We start from the raw sequence: 16,453 nt of genomic DNA on the forward strand, positions 1-16,453 counted from the left end.
ATCATTTCAAAATATTTATAGATGTCTTAGGACAATTTTTTGTTGCAAGTAATAAAAACCCAACTCAAGCTGGATAAGCAAAACACTGACTCTAGTGACTCACATAATTAATAAATCCAGGGGTAGATCAAACACAGTGGGCCCAGGTATGGAAATAATGTCTTCCAGAATCTCTTGCCCACTGTCCCTTGTTCTGGCCCTCTTCTGCATCCCATAGTAGGGTCACTAAAACGGTGGCAAAGACAGCCATCAGTAGCTGCAGGCTGAGACTTTGCCAGTTTGATAATCCCAGTATAGAGTTTTGCTCTCCCAGAAGTCCTAGCAAAATTTCTGAGACTGATTATTATGCTCCTGTCCATCTCTGAATCATTCATCGTCACTCAATCCAGGGTTGTTCACATGCCATCCGTGGGCCCCTGCCGTTAACACCAGATTGCCAGATTCTAGGACAGGAGTAATTCCTCAACAGAAAATAAGGGTGTGGCTTCCAGGAGAGGTAAATGGATGGAAAGGCAGAGACCATCTGTGGTTTACTTAATAGGATGTAGAATGAATTTACTTTGATGTGATATATAAAGTTGTACACAGTGTTTATAGAATTTATTTGGTACTAATACATAGCCATACATCAATACCTGCATTTTTACTGGTAAGTCTTCTTTCCCACAACTAGATAGTAAAGCTTTTAAAAACAATACCTGTCATATCTATTGGAAACTCTAAAACTGAGTATAGTACCTGCACATGGTAGGTGCTGGCAAATGTTTATGGGTGCTGCCGAAATCGCAATTTGCTTCTAGCAGCATGCACATTATTGTTGGTGGCAAATACTCCTGGAGCTATACCATTCAGTGCTGGTTGAGAATAAGTGCACACAGAGTCCATATTTAATGAGCAAAAAAGAGAATACAGTGGCCCATATCCGGTAGTGTAGGGCTAGTGAGATGTGTGAACATAAATTTGGTGCATACAAGCCATAGCCACAGAATATGCTTCATGCACTTAAGAGGAGGAGATTAGATATTTAAAAAAATTCTTCTCGATTCCAAATACTGGCTCTAGTTCAAGTAGAATTTTGTTGTGGCCCTTAGGTAGCTGTGCCAGACATCTCTCAGCTCTTGAACTATTTGATGTCCAAACATTGAAGAGAATGGGGGAAAAAAAAAGTGACCGGAAAAAAATCCTCATAGAACTTCCTGTGAACGGGTCAAAGTTTAATCACAGCAAATAATACAGATTTCCCTTTTATTGTAACCACAATAGAAAGGCAGGGCTTGTGTTTACAAAGCATGTTGTTTGGGAGACCTTTGTAAATTGTAATCTTTGGAAATCCCAAACCTATTGGATGTAATCCCATCCATTAGATGAAGGCAACTTGCCTATGCAATAGTTCCAGAAGAGCAAGTTAAATTGAGAACATGAACAGGAAGTAGTCATTAAGAATTACAATGGGTAGGATGCAGAGTTAATTCACAGAGATATTTTGTTATTAGATAATTACATCACTAGGACAGCTGGAAAGCTGAGTGCCGTGCTGGACTGCAAGCCTTGTTCTCTGCCCTGCAGCTGGCGGGTCAGGACAATAGAGACAGCAAGAGAACTTACTTTGTGGGAGAGTTAGGGGCTTGGCCAACTTAATTGTGAAATGATAACGACCTATCTGCCTTTTTTGGATTGCATTTTGCACAGCTAAACTGAAGGCATAGCCTTAGTTAATGCTGATAACCAGTTTGCACTTTGACTCTTTGAACATTCACTTGGATCACATTATGCTAAGCTCTAATGGATAAATATTTAATGGTAATTTTCCTTTCCTTTAAAAGTCATCGGAGATATTTTGTTCATATTCAATACATTGTGATTACATTTTTCTTATGGAATGCTGTCATACAATTCTTGAAATGTTATTTTTGTCAGGTTACAGATTATCTAGCAAAAATTTTTAAAAAAAGGTTTTAGAAAGTCTTAAAATGTTGGTCAATATAAGGAATCATGCAGTTGAAGCTGTTTTCCAGTTTTTTGTTTGTTTTTTGTTGTTGTTGTTGTTCGTTGGTTTTTTTTTTTTTTTTTTTTTTGGGACGGAGTCTCGCTCATTGCCCAGGCTGGAGTGCAGTGGCGCGATCTCGGCTAACTGCAAGCTCCGCCTCCCAGGTTCACGCCATTCTCCTGCCTCAGCCTCCCGAGTAGCTGGGACTACAGGCGCCTGCCACCACGCCCGGCTAATTTTTTTGTATTTTTAATAGGGACGGGGTTTCACCGTGTTAACCAGGTTGGTCTCGATCTCCTGACCTTGTGATCTGCCCTCCTCGGCCTCCCAAAGTGCTAGGATTACAGGCGTGAGCCACCACGCCCAGCCTATTTTCCAGTTTTTACATTCAAATGTTCAGACCTGTCTGGCTCTTTTGTTTTGCAAGTGTAAGGGTTCTAGGTAGCCTAGCCACATTCCTTATTGATTTATATAAATATATTACAGACTGTTTACCTCTAGCCAAATACCAGGGACTTTAATTCATGCTTAGCTCAGTTGTTTTATATGAAACTCATTTGTTATATTAAAGTTTCTGGCCGGGCACAGTGGCTCACGCCTGTAATCCCAGCACTTTGGGAGGCCAAGGCAGGCAGATCCCTTGAGGTCAGGAGTTCGAGGCCAGCCTGGCCAACATGGTGAAACCCATCCCTACTAAAAATACAAAAATTAGCCAGGCATGGTGGTGCATGCCTGTAGTCCCAGCTACTCAAGAGGCTGAGGCAGGAGAATCACTTGAACCCAGGAGGTTGCAGTGAGCCAAGATTGTACCACTGCACTCCAGCCTGGATGACAGAGTGAGACTCCATCTTAAAAAAAAAAAAATAAATAAAAATAAAGTTTCTGTTTTCTCTTTATTTCCCACCAAAGTGACTATTATTTGATTTGGGGCAATTCCAGAGGGAGTCATTGTAGACAAAAAAAAGCATCATAAATATTATATTCTAACATTTCTAAGATTAATGTTTACAACCGTTGATTCAAAATGCATTTCCTACCCATTGTGACTAATATAACTGTTAATTTTTACTACAATGTTTACTAACCATTAATCAGACATAATTGAAGTCAGACAGAATTTCATAGTTTAGTGAAGAGCAATATTTCCCCAGATGTCTTCCATGGAGTACTAGGTCTGTAGGATGTGGATGGCTAGCCAGCACTGGAGCCAAAAAAGAGAGTATCCTACAGGCACCCTTAGGACTTTGATGTCCCTTGATGCCATTTGTGAATGTCTGAGGAGTCTCTAATATGCTCCATTTCCCAAATGAAGTTAATAATAATGGCACCTTAAAAATTAAAAAGGATTATTTCCTTGAACCTAGAGGAGTCACTTCTACCTAATACCATTTTTTAAGAATATGCAAGTATATACATTAAAATTTATGTGAAAATGTTCTGCTCTATGGACTATTGCACATCTCTTTAAAATTCCATGTTTTAAAAACTACCGATTGAAATGAGTCCTTTTTCTCCAAGGTTTATCATTTAGGACAATTAGTAGTGGCTTCAGTGAGCTCACCTTTCCTATCTTGAGCATCCATTGAAACTGAGGCCTGGAGTCCAGTTGCTGCAGGTGGCATCAGTGAGTCTTAATATTTTGCAGAGAGCAGTATAACTCTGAGGAAAGCAACTTGGGTGGGTTAGATGTTATTTTTAAATCGTGTCGTACAAAGAGTGCTTGAAAACGGTTTCAGTGAGATGAAGCAACAGGGCATACTGCCAGGGTTGTTAGGTAACTTCTAAGACAACGGTTCAGGGGGCAGATGACTTTTTGTTTCAGCAGTATTTTAGGATCACTTTATTCTCCAGTTATGCCCCCGTTAGAATTTTTTCTCTTTTGGAAATTACTATAATATATTTGATAAACTATAAATGCAGTAGGAACTGGAGTTACTAAAATTACTATTGATTCCAGGTAGTGGTAAGCAATGTAATTTTTTTCACTAAATATATTAATTATAATGGGAAATATTTTTAAAGTAATGTTTCAGAAACACAACTGAAATGGTCATAGTATGAAACAGCTCTGTGTTTGTATTTGACTTTAGGGACATGCCATTTTCGGTTCACTGCTCTTTTATTTTATTACAAAAATACAAGCAACAGATATAAAGAAAGTTGGGGATTGTAGAACTCCATTTTCTTTTTCAATAGGAAGAAAAGAGTGAAGTTGTCCAAGTATGTGGATTTAATAGCAATAAGCTGGCTTTAAAAAGCCTGTAAATAATGGTAGTTATCTTAAATTATCAAGCCAAAGAACTGTTTTGATAAATTTCCCACATAGTAAATCCATGCATGATAGCAATCATATTTTTAGAGTGTAGGACTTAATATGATTTATGGTATAAATCTGTTAGGAGTTTTTACTTTCTTGGAATAACTTTCCAGAATAAGTAACATCAGGGGAAAATATTAAGTTTAGGAATGGATATTAAAACTTAAAAACCAGAATGTTTAGAAGTAGATAAATGTGAGGAAAAAATTTTCAGTGGATTCTGGTTAATTTTAATGGAGTTGTATAATTCACCCCAAACTGCCCATAATTAAAAAGAAGTTTGGATCTGGCTATGAAGCATGTGTAGTTGTTGGTGTTCTGTTTTTTGACCTGCCAGATTTAACCTAATTACAGTGGTGGGGTTTTTTTGTTGCATGTTTTTTGTTTTTTGTTTTTGTTTTTGTTTTCGTTTCCTTTAAAATTTAGTATAGATTCACAGAGAAGTACCAAATGTGGGGTTCATAAAGCCCAGAAGTGCAGAAGGATGACATGGTGAACCAGCAAGGCATTAAAAGTTTAACAGAGGTCCTAGGAATACAACCTAAAAGGGATGTGAAAGACCTCTTTAAGGAGAACTACAAACCAGTGCTCAAGGAAATAAGAAAGGACATAAACAAATGGAAAAACATTCCATGCTCATGGACATGAAGAATCAATATTGTGAAAATGGCCATACTGCCTAAAGTAATTTATATATTCAATGCTATCCCCATCAAGCTACCATTGACTTTCTTCACAGAATTAGGAAAAACTACTTTAAATTTCATATGGAACCAAAAAAGAGCCTGTATAGCCAAGACAATCCTAAGCAAAAAGAACAAAGCTGGAGGCATCATGCTACCTGACTTTAAACTATACTACAAGGCTACAGTAACCAAAACAACATAGTACTGGTACCAAAACAAATATATAGACCAATGGAACAGAACAGAGGCCTCAGAAATAATGCCACATGGCTGGGCACAGTGGCTCACATCTGTAGTCCCAACACTTTAGGAGGCTGAGGTGGGCAGATCACCTGAGGTCGGGAGTTGGAGACCAGTCTGACCAACATGGAGTAACCCCGTCTCTACTAAAAATGTAAAATTAGCCGGGCGTGGTGGCCCATGCCTGTAGTCCCAGCCACTCAGGTGGGAGTAGTACTCGGCTGAGGCAGGAGAATCACTTGAACCCGGGAGGTGGAGGTTGTGGTGAGCCAAGGTGTGCCATTGCACTCCAGCCTGGGCAACAAGAGTGAAACTCCATCACAAAAAGGAAAAAAAAAAAAAAAAAAACAAGAAAGAATGACACATATCTACAACCATCTGATCTTTGACAAACCTGAAATGATACCCTATTTAATAAATGATGTTGGGAAAACTGGCTAGCCATATGCAGAAAACTGAAACTGGACCCCTTATACCTTATACAAAAATTAATTCAAGCTGGATTAAAGACTTAAACATAAGACCTAAAACCATAAAAACCCTAGAAGAAAACCTAGGCAGTGCCATTCAGGACACAAGCATGGGCAAAGACTTCATGACTAAAACGCCAAAAGCAATGGCAACAAAAGCCAAAATTGACAAATGGGATAGAGTTAAACTAAAGAGCTTCTGCACAGCAAAAGAAACTATCATCAGTGAACAGGCAACCTACAGAATGGGAGAAAATTTTTGCAATCTCTCCATCTGACAAAGGGCTAATATCCAGAATCTACAGGGAACTTAAAACAAATTTACAAGAAAAAAACAAACAACCCCATCAACAAGTCAACAAAGGATATGAACAGACATTTCTCAAAAGAAGACGTTTATGTGGCCAACAAACGTGAAAAAAAGCTCATCATCACTGTTCATTAGAGAAATGCAAATCAAAACCACAATGAGATAACATCTCACACCAGTTAGAATGGCAATCATTAAAAAGTCAGGAAACAACAGATGCTGGAGAGAATGTAGAGAAACAGGAATGCTTTTACACTGTTGGTGGGAGTGTAAATTAGTTCAACCATTGTGGAAGACAGTGTGGCGATTCCTTAAGGATCTAGAACCAGAAGTACCATTTGATCCAGCGATCCCATTACTGAGTATATACCCAAAGGATTATAAATCATTCTGCTGTAAAGACACATGCACACATATGTTTATTGCAGCACTGTTCACAATAGCAAAGACTTAGAACCAACCCAAATGCCCATCAATGATAGACTGGATAAAGAAAATGTGGCACATATACACCATGGAATACTATGCTGCCATAAAAAGATGAGTTCATGTCCTTTGTAGGGACATGGATGAAGCTAGAAACCATCATTCTCAGCAAACTATCGCAAGGACAGAAAACCAAACACTGCATGTTCTCACTCATAGGTGGGAATTGAACAATGAGAACACTTGGACACAGGATGGGGAACATCACACACTGGAGCCTGTTGTGGGGTGGGAGAAGGGGAGAGGGATAGCATTAGGAGAAATACCTAATGTAGATGGTGGGTTGAAGGGTGCAGCAAACCACCATAGCACTTGTATATCTATGTAACAAACCTGCACATTCTGCACATGTATCCCAGAACTTAAAATATAATAAAAAAAATTAACGGAGGTAATATATAAGCAGGATAATTGATAGTCAACCCTGTGCATCAGTTACTGCACTCTATGCACATTTATAGTTTCTTTGAAGAAGACATTTATTCAATTTTTTGAAAAAATTAAAAATATGAATAGTATTTTATTAGCTTTTTCTTAGTGTTTATATTACATTCTTGTTAAGAAATGTACTTACAGCTTGTTTATGGGTAGTTTAATTCTTCAAACATTCGGTGAGAATCTGTTGTGCTAAATAGTGTACTGTGGTTGAAACTAAAGGAAATTTTGTCCTTTGGTTTGAATATTCTTTTGACTCCGGAAGCCTTAGTTTTTAAAACTTAAATTTTGACTTATTTTAAGATTTTTATGGAAGAAACTGGATTCACCCATCCCACTCATTTGTTAATCTGTTGCTTTATTATTTCAGGGCAATGTAGTTTACCAATGCAGGTCCCCCTACCCCTGAAAAAAAATGTTTAAATTTTACAATGTTGATTAACATGGTATTGGAATTTTAAAAGCTAAGAATGTATGCCCTTTCCGGGGAATGATTTGACTCAGCAGGATGAGGGCTGTCTTAGAAATAAACTAAATTTCTCCATATTCCATCATATTTGTTTTCACAGACATGGTTGTGACACCTTAAATTCCAGGAAAATCTTGATAACAGCATTCAGCATCTCCAAAGGATGCTCAATCTATCTCTAGTAATTCTCAAACTGTGAGCTAAGAAGAAACATATTTTGCGTAGACATCAAGTTTTTGAAATTATCCCCATTGGCAAGTTCTATCTAAGGTCCTAACTAAGGAAACTCTCCAAGCGTTTTTGTGCTCCAATCGCGTTGCTTTCTCATTGTTACTATAGATGTTCTCATGCTTAACCACACGCTCTGAGTGCCCCTCTCCTGAACTTCATGTTGTTATTCAAGCATCAGATCTCATTTGATATCTTTACATATGACCACAAGAAATGATCAACACTGGCCTTTCTTTTCTATTATGAGACCAAATTGAGCAATATGTATAAAACATACAGGTTACTTCTTTGCTTATTGCCACCTACTTAACCTCTTTGTTTTTTCTTCTAGGTTGTTTGATGTGTGCACAGTGTCACGAACAGACAGAGAAACCAAACTAACTTTAGTGTTTGAACATGTTGATCAAGACTTGACCACTTACTTGGATAAAGTTCCAGAGCCTGGAGTGCCCACTGAAACCATAAAGGTATCAAGAATCATCTTCATGTCTTATCAGGCAGTCGACTATTATAGTCTGTTAAGCAATGGCTTTCTTTCCTTATGAAAATTGCCAGAATTACAACTTTTAGAATTCGGTATATAGTTAAAAAAATCAAAGAAAATGTTCAAAGATTGGGATATATTCCAGTTCATAAACTAAGTGAGATGTTCAAAGTACAGCCATATGTATTCTAGTCCATTAATTTTAGAACTAAGTGGAAAAAAAACCTTTAGTTCTAATACATATTAAAATTATTTAAAAATATCTAGTTGTACATTTTCTTAGACCTTAGGAAACATAGTTTAGTAAGTATAGCTCAGTCTTTTTCTGATGGTTCATTGTCTATGAGGGACATAATTTGAACATTATTCATGAGCACATTATATATTATGATTGTATAATAACTCTAGGACAACCTATGCTATGTGAATCTGAAATACTACTTGTGAGGCCCTCCTTCTTTCTTCATTTTTCTTATTCATAAAATGTATATATGGAAGCCTAAGTAACCAGATACTATGCCAAACTCCTGGTTTTCAAAGATGATTGAGACATGCTTTCTACCCTTTGAGGTCAGTCAACTAGATGCAGTATATTGACTGGAAGTTCTTCCTACCTTTAAGTCTAATGGAAAATGCTGCTGATAAAGTTTTGTTGTTATTTGCATTCTGCTTAACTGAACTTCCCGGTAGATCTTTTAGATTTATACACATCATGTGCGGGTCTTCATGAAAACCTTTTTGTCTGTGTGAATTAGGTAGCTTAAACAGACTCCTGCCTTATCATTCATTGTTTAGAAATGAGTTATAGAATTCACCATCATTCTAGATAGAAGTTAATAGCTAAAAATAGTTTATCTTCTCAACAGAGTAAGAAATGTCTTTAGTGATAGCTAAATTACGTTCTCAGATACTGACTGATACATTTAGAATTTGACATATTGAATGATTTATTCCTTTTGTTTTAGATCAATATTATGTTTTTTCCCATCTGGCTCTCATTAAAGAATCTGGTGCTTAATAATAGTCCCATTTCTTCCTGAGCAGTTTCAAGGACATTAAGGCCCTCCAAATGTAGGTATGCCTGATAGTTACCTGTTCTTGGCCATCTTCTGTCTGTGCACCCCTCTTTCCTCTGGCATTCTATTCCACCCCTGAAGCTTTAGTTCTCTCCTTTATGAGTTTGTCAGAAACCCCGTGTTCAGCATGCAGAGCAGGGCATAGTTATTTTTCTTATACAGTTTTCTAGCCAAATTGGACTGCTCACCATTCTCTTAGTATGATCTGTGATTTTCCACCTTGGTGGCCTTCCTTCTCATGCCATTTCTTTTGCTCCTTCTCACCCAGCTATCTACCTAAATTTTTCAAGTGCCGTCTCAAATGCCATTTGATCAACTCTTATAGCTGGATGTAATCTCACGTGCCTTATAACACTTGTTCTACATATCTCTACCTCTTTATCTTGTTTTCTACCTTTAATTGAGATTTTTTAATGTACATATCTCATGTATTCAATCATCCTCATGTCCTGACAGTGTCTTACACAATGATTTATAGGTACTGAGTAAATAAGACACGCTGTCAAGCTTTCTTTAGATATAAGTATTTTCAAAATTATTTTTAAAATGACTTTCAAAGGCTTTAAACATAGACTATCAAAAAATCATTGACATTTTCTGATACATTTCAAAGTTCAAAGTTATTTGGGCAGTATCTTTTTTTTAAAAACAGACGGATGAGGCAACCATATATTTTATATTTTACATTACCACCTACATAGATCTTTTATATCTTACATTACCACCTACATAGATCTTTTGAGCATTACATTAAATTCTCCTAGGATATTGGACCAAAGTAAGAAAGGGGAGGAGAAGACAGGGGGCAGTGGCTGAGCCAGGATGGAGCTGGAGGCTTGCTGGAAGGGGGTGTTTGTTGCCAGAAGCTCTTGAACAAGGTGACATTAAAAGTTAATTTTTTTTTTTGAGGTTTTTGTCTATCTCCAGGAAAGGGAATGTCACTTCATTCCGTGTTGAACAGGGATTGTCCTGGAGGCTGTTAAATTTCTTCAGCCGTTAGGATCAGCACCCCTTGATCCAAATTGGCAGATAAGAGGTGGAGTTGGGGGCAAGGGGCTCTAGTTATTGAAGGTTTGTGGCTAATGGTGTATTGATGTTTTCATAGTAAAATAAACCATAGTCAAATGAAATATTTCAGGCAGTTAATTTATATGTTAGTGGTTAATCGAACATTTTTTGCTAACTTAAAAGCTAATTAGAAGACTCCTTTATCTTCATTCTTAATTTTTTAAAAAAAATTCTGAACTATACTAACCTACTTTCCTTCCTTATTAAATATAAGGTTTTTTAAAAAATAATTTGAGTGTTTGTGATGCTTTAAGTTCATTGCTGAAGACTTGAATAATCATTTAAAAGCGTAATAAAACCATCAAATGAATAGTTTTAGGCTGAATATATAACTGATACAAAATTATTTTTAATCAACCCTTGTATCTTTTGTTTCTGTGATTGACTTGTTTTCAAGAATTGGAATGCAGAATAAATAGCTGCTAAGTAGGAGAATCTGAATTCTGGTTAATTGAAATTTTAAAGCACACAGCCAGAGAACAGAAATATTTTGTTGTTATATAGGCTCATTTATGGGAAGCCTTAATAACTAGATCAAGCAAATATTGTTATTCTGAACAACCTATTGGGAACAAAGAAATTGATTATATAGAAAGCTCTGTTGCAATAAGAGCTTCTCTGACTATACTCATACAGGTGTTTATTGAATATTCACTCTGTGCAGGGAGGGTTCTGTGCTAGGCAGTTCAGGGACACAAAATTGAATTAGGTGTGAGAAAGAGAGGACCTGCTCTGAAGGACCTTTAGAGTATAAGAGAAGAGATAAAATGCAAACACAAGCCTGTGGTACACATTCTGTATGGTTATTTAAGTAGTTTAGGGGTATTTTCAAGTAAAGAACAGACTACTTATGTATAAGTAAGCACAATCTATATTGTGCCAAACTATTTTTTAAAGTACTTAAATTACTTTTCAAAGGATCCAAATCATAGGTATTAATATTGACATTGTCTTGCATAGATTAAAACGTATCATGTTGTTAAATAATTATACATATCTAAGATATTTTATTTATTTTTTTTGAGACGGAGTCACATATCTATTTTATTTTTATTTATTTACTTATTTATTTTTTGAGACAGAGTCACATATCTAAGATATTTTATTTTTATTTATTTATTTATTTATTTTGAGACAGAGTCACCAGGCTGTAGTGCAGTGGCACGATCTCAACTCACTGCAACCTCCGCCTCCCGGGTTCAAGCGATTCTCCTGCCTCAGCCTCCTGAGTAGCTGGGATTACAGGCACGGGCCACCACGCCTGGCTAATTTTGTATTTTTAATAGAGACGGGGTTTCACCATGTTGGTCAGGCTGGTCTCGAACTACTGACCTCGTGATCCGCCCACCTCTTGGCCTCCCAAAGTGCTGGGATTACAGGCATGAGCTACCATGCCTGACCAGATATTTTAACATGAAATATATATAAAATAGAAAATCAAAACAAGACCTCATCTAAGATCATTTAAGCTCAGGGGATTTTCCTCTACCCAGTGCCGCGTTTTCTGTGGCACTGTTTACCAGTTAACAGGCCACTGAAACTCAGGATATTCTAATGCACATTCAGGACATAAATTGCATTAGTTGGGCAGTACTTGGATAAAACTAGGATGCTCCATGGTGTCTTACTAGATATCATAGGGGTAACATCATTTTGCTTATCATTTCATCAACACGTTTGTTAGAAAAGAGCCCATGATCTTATTTTTCCAACTTACTTGTATCACATAACAATTTTTGAAGTGCACTTAAATGCCATTTGTTTTCGAAAAATAAAAGAGACATTAAACCACACCATAAGCCGTAAGTACTCATAAAGGTTGAGAGTTGGGTAAACTTATTGGGGAAACTCTAATTATTGCACGGTGCTCATGTGGGACTTTAATAAAGTACATTGAGTATAGGTCTGAACTGAAAATTTTCATTGAGAAGTTCATGAGAATAAAATAAAATCATAGGTGATTCTTTCCAACATCATTAAATATACCTTATTCTAAAAAAAAAAATAAGCATACATAGAAATCACATTCATACTTCATCTAGAGGTTTTCATCACATTATTTAACCTCTTTTCTTGATGTCCTTTAGGTGCATCCGTTCTTGGTTGACAATGACATTTGCATAAAGCAGCCTGTTGGCTGCTGTCCTGTGAAGTCAACAAATATTCTAATTTTCCCTCATAGACTTATTGTTGACATATCTGGCTTTCCTCTTTCTAATTCAGAATATTATCTTTGGGTCTGTTTACTTGTGGAGGAGTTCAGTGCCATCTTTATTAAATTTTTATTGGCTCATTTGAGATTTAATATTGCCTTCCTGGGTTTCTATGCTGAGATTTATGAGGCAATAATTGACACCTTAATGATTGTGTTATTTTTTCTTTTAGGGTACATGATAAATTCAGAGTATCTATGCTTATATATCACCTTCCATTTATGGAGCTTTATGAGAAAAATAAAACAGCTCTCAGATTTTTATTTTTCTCTTTCATCCTTTCATCTGCCATCCTATGAGAGAGGGTCAGAAAGAACTGTAAAGAAATTTCCTCACCATTCTTCATAGTCGTTTGTAACTGCCGCCCAGAAAAAGAACTGTACACAGCAAGATATAGATGGAGAGAGACTCTTATGTAAAATATTCTCCTGTACAGGCTTTTCCAAATGTAATGCCCTGTTTTACTAAATCATTCATTTGGTATTTAGACTTATCTGTATAATACATTAATCTTTCCTAGGATATGACCTGGCTTCTCAACTATTTTATAAACTCTTTGAAAACCTAGAATTATTCTGTGGACACTCTGTGCATGAAACTGCATGTAACATGTTTGATAAAAAAAATGTTTGATGCAATTGTCAATATAGTTTCACAAGTTTGAGGCACTGAAAGGTCACACAAAAGAACAGCAGCCTCTAAAATAGGACAGGGTTCTTTGAGCTCAAGACCATATGGCCTCTTTTGATGATTCAATCTTGGAATAAAATTTTTTTTATTTATGTATCTTTATGATAAATGAATTCTATAGAGCTTGAGAGGGCCAGAAATGCTGCGGGTTCATGTCTGTGTGGGTCATTTTCTCTGTGAATTAGATTTCATTTTATCTTCAATTGAATGTTTCTTAGAGTTTTCTATTGGTTGTAATATTTTCAGTAAGAGATAAAACACACTATTAGGTTTATTTTACAAAACCCAGACTTCAGAGACTGACACACACTGTTAATAGCACCTGTTTTTTGCCTCTGGGAAATATCTGTTTTCATGAATAATATCTGCTTGCAGTAAACAGTGGCTCTGATGTCAGTATGGGATGCCCAGGGCTGATTCATCTTTCTCAATTTGACATAATGCAAAGTGACTGACTGGTCCCTATACTGCAGATGAGGAAAGTCTCTCAGATCTTCTTCTCTTCTCACTCCTAAAGGAATCAAGCCATGGCCCCTCTCAGCTCCTGGTGGTCTCCATTTTGCCTGAATTACGAGCAGGTGATTTGTCTCATCTTTGCAGGACACAGAGCAAATTAACATGAAAATATCGCTTCCCAGAAAACAAGGCAGGCTTGAATGCCCTGTCGCTGCTGGTCATTAGCCATCTGCCACTGACACTCATACTCTGTTTATCACATTTGAAATTCAGAGCAGATGTTGCATAATAAGGTGATCCCAAAAACAAGGCAAGAAATTCAAAGAACAAATACTCTACCATAATGATAAAGATCTTGGAAGGAAATTTTTTTCAATCTAATATCATAGCTGCACTAATTGAATAGACCATGTTTTTAAAACACACACACACATCTCTCCTGATATTTGATGCAAACCACTTTTCGTAGTAACAGGAAATAATTTTAAAAAGAAAGTACATTTGTGAAAGATACCTGAGAGGACTGTTCAATAAAATCTCTTTAAAGAAGCAAAGCCGAACGTTGGAATAACATAGTTCTGGTGTAAAAGACCTTATAGATCAGTGATGCCATCTTTTACTGTAAGATGGGCCTTAACCTACAGCAATTTGACTTAAAATAGTTCACTCCTCACAGTATAGTAGATCTTTCAAGGCTTTTAACTTGCCAACGTGGTTTCCCAGTTTATTTTCTTCTTGGCACTCAAGACCCTATGTTTTCTATATCCTTTCTTTTCACTGTTTACCCCTCTACAAACTCCCACCACCGCTATCAGCCTCCCACCTTTAGCATCCCTTGACTCTCCAGAACTCTGCCCCAGCTTACCCTGGCCTTAGGCTCTCTCCAACCTGAGTCCCAAGATTCTTTCATTTTTAGTTCTTCTGCCCTTCTCCATTAATGTAGCTTTTTACAGGATTGGTTATTATAATGTTTTACCTAGTTGATTTATGCACATTGTAGACCCTTATTATGCCTTATTCAAAGTATATCACTTATAGTATATTAACTATGGTGTTTACAGACATTCTGTTTTTTTAAAAAACAGGCATCCAAACTTTTACCAGGAGTGTGACCTATATTCTGTGGAAGACGAGCTTTTAATACAGTCTTTTGACTCCAAAGAAATATTTTCTCCACAGAAACCACAACTTTACTGCCCCTCCCCACTCTGCACCCCTCTGCCCCCACACATAGTAAGAGTTTTGAGATTTGGGGTTTTTTTTTAAAGACTATACTGCTAAGCAAAAATTAAGCAGCCAGCCTGAGAGTAGACGGTGATAAATGAAAGCAGTGCCAGCAGCTGACCACTGAGTGGAATAGGAGAGATGATTTGAAGGATGGAAGAATAGTGAGTCAATACTGAGTATATTCCAAATTCAGGGGGAAATGTAGAGTGAGTGAGCTCTAACAACTGTGTGAGTTTATACTACTAAACTCAGAAGCCCAGATCTAAAGTGTAGAGAGAAATAAAATCTTCAGTGTAGTCTTTCTAATTAGTAAGATTTCAGTGTGATCTTACTAATAATTTCCATTTGTTTCCCCCTGCTCCAATCAGAAGCATACATATTGTGCTTTCAAGTATCTTTCATTCCAAGGGAAAACTCAGTAACTCAAGGAACTTCTTAAAGGAGAACATTTTTATGCAGTCTAGATTCTGAAGACTCAGAAACAAATCCTTTTGCAAATTCCTAACCCTTATCGTAGCTGAAAATATCAGAAGAGAAAGAGGACAGAATTATGCATGTATATGATATCCTAATAACAAATATAACAGAGCTATTTAGTGGGTTTTTAAAAATCTCCAATCCTATAAAAAGCTACATTAATATAAAAGAGCAGCAGAACGAAAAATGAAAGAATCTTGGGACTTAGGTTGGAGACAGCCTAAAGCCAGGGACTAAAAGGAAGCTGGGGCAGAGCTATGCAGAGCCAAGGGAACTTTTGGTGGGGTACAGGGGGTTGATAGTGGTGGTAGGGGGATAGGAAATATGGGTTTAAGAAAAGCTAGTTTCTTTCTAAAGGTACTGTAAGACTGACTCACTAAATAAATAATGACTCACTTAGATTCAGCTAATAACAGATAAGTTAGAATCTCTTTAGAAAATGCTTCCTCACCCTAAGCATTGAATCTGTTTACAAAGTCCATTAAAACTTGCAGGTAGTATATACCCATTTATATCACCATGGCAACAGATAGCAGAGTGCTCTTCTGCGTAGAAGGAAGGATATTTCTCATCTAAATTTAGCCCCTGCTAAACTCCTTGGTTGCAGTTCTTTTTTCGGCTCTTCTTCCTCTAAACATTGGAACATCCAAGGCTTCACTGTCAGCCTTCTTCTTTTCCTTGGCTACACTTTCTAATCAAGTGATGTCATTTAGTCCAGAATCTTCAAATACCTATTCTCCAGCCTGACCTCTCCCACATGCCCTTAGTACAGATAGTCAGCTAACCATGTAAAACATTGACCAAGAATCCTCTGCCCAACTCAAGCCTTCCCTATCTGCCAGTTGTTTGAGCCCCAAGCTTAGGCATAATTCTTGATTTTTTGCTTTCCTTCACAATCTTCATCCAATCCATCAGTAAGTGCTTTTGGTGTTATCCCCAAAAGATATCCCCAATCTGACTACTTCTCAATATCTTCATTGCTATAGGCTCTAGTTTAACCCATCAACCAGCTTCCGAACTCAACACACCACTTCTGCTCCTGCCGCTTTATGGACCATCCTCTGTATAACAACCAGAGGAAGCTTATTAAAGCAGAAATAAAATTCTCTAACTCCCCTACTGAAAACTTAG

General features: G+C 37.0%; 1 protein-coding gene across 2 annotated transcripts in view; it reads left to right on the forward strand.

Moving 5' to 3' along the window:
• CDK6 (cyclin dependent kinase 6) overlaps nucleotides 1-16,453 on the forward strand; it is a 233,703-nt gene that overhangs the window by 51,444 nt on the left and 165,806 nt on the right. For both annotated transcript variants that reach the window (XM_058424585.1, XM_058424582.1), the window contains exon 2: nucleotides 7,963-8,098. In XM_058424585.1, the coding sequence (XP_058280568.1) occupies nucleotides 7,963-8,098 (136 nt within the window). The remainder of the gene's footprint in view (nucleotides 1-7,962; nucleotides 8,099-16,453) is intronic.

Source organism: Hylobates moloch, unplaced genomic scaffold (genome assembly GCF_009828535.3).
Source record: "Hylobates moloch isolate HMO894 unplaced genomic scaffold, HMol_V3 SCAFFOLD_1, whole genome shotgun sequence".
NCBI classification, from domain to species: Eukaryota; Metazoa; Chordata; class Mammalia; order Primates; family Hylobatidae; genus Hylobates; species Hylobates moloch.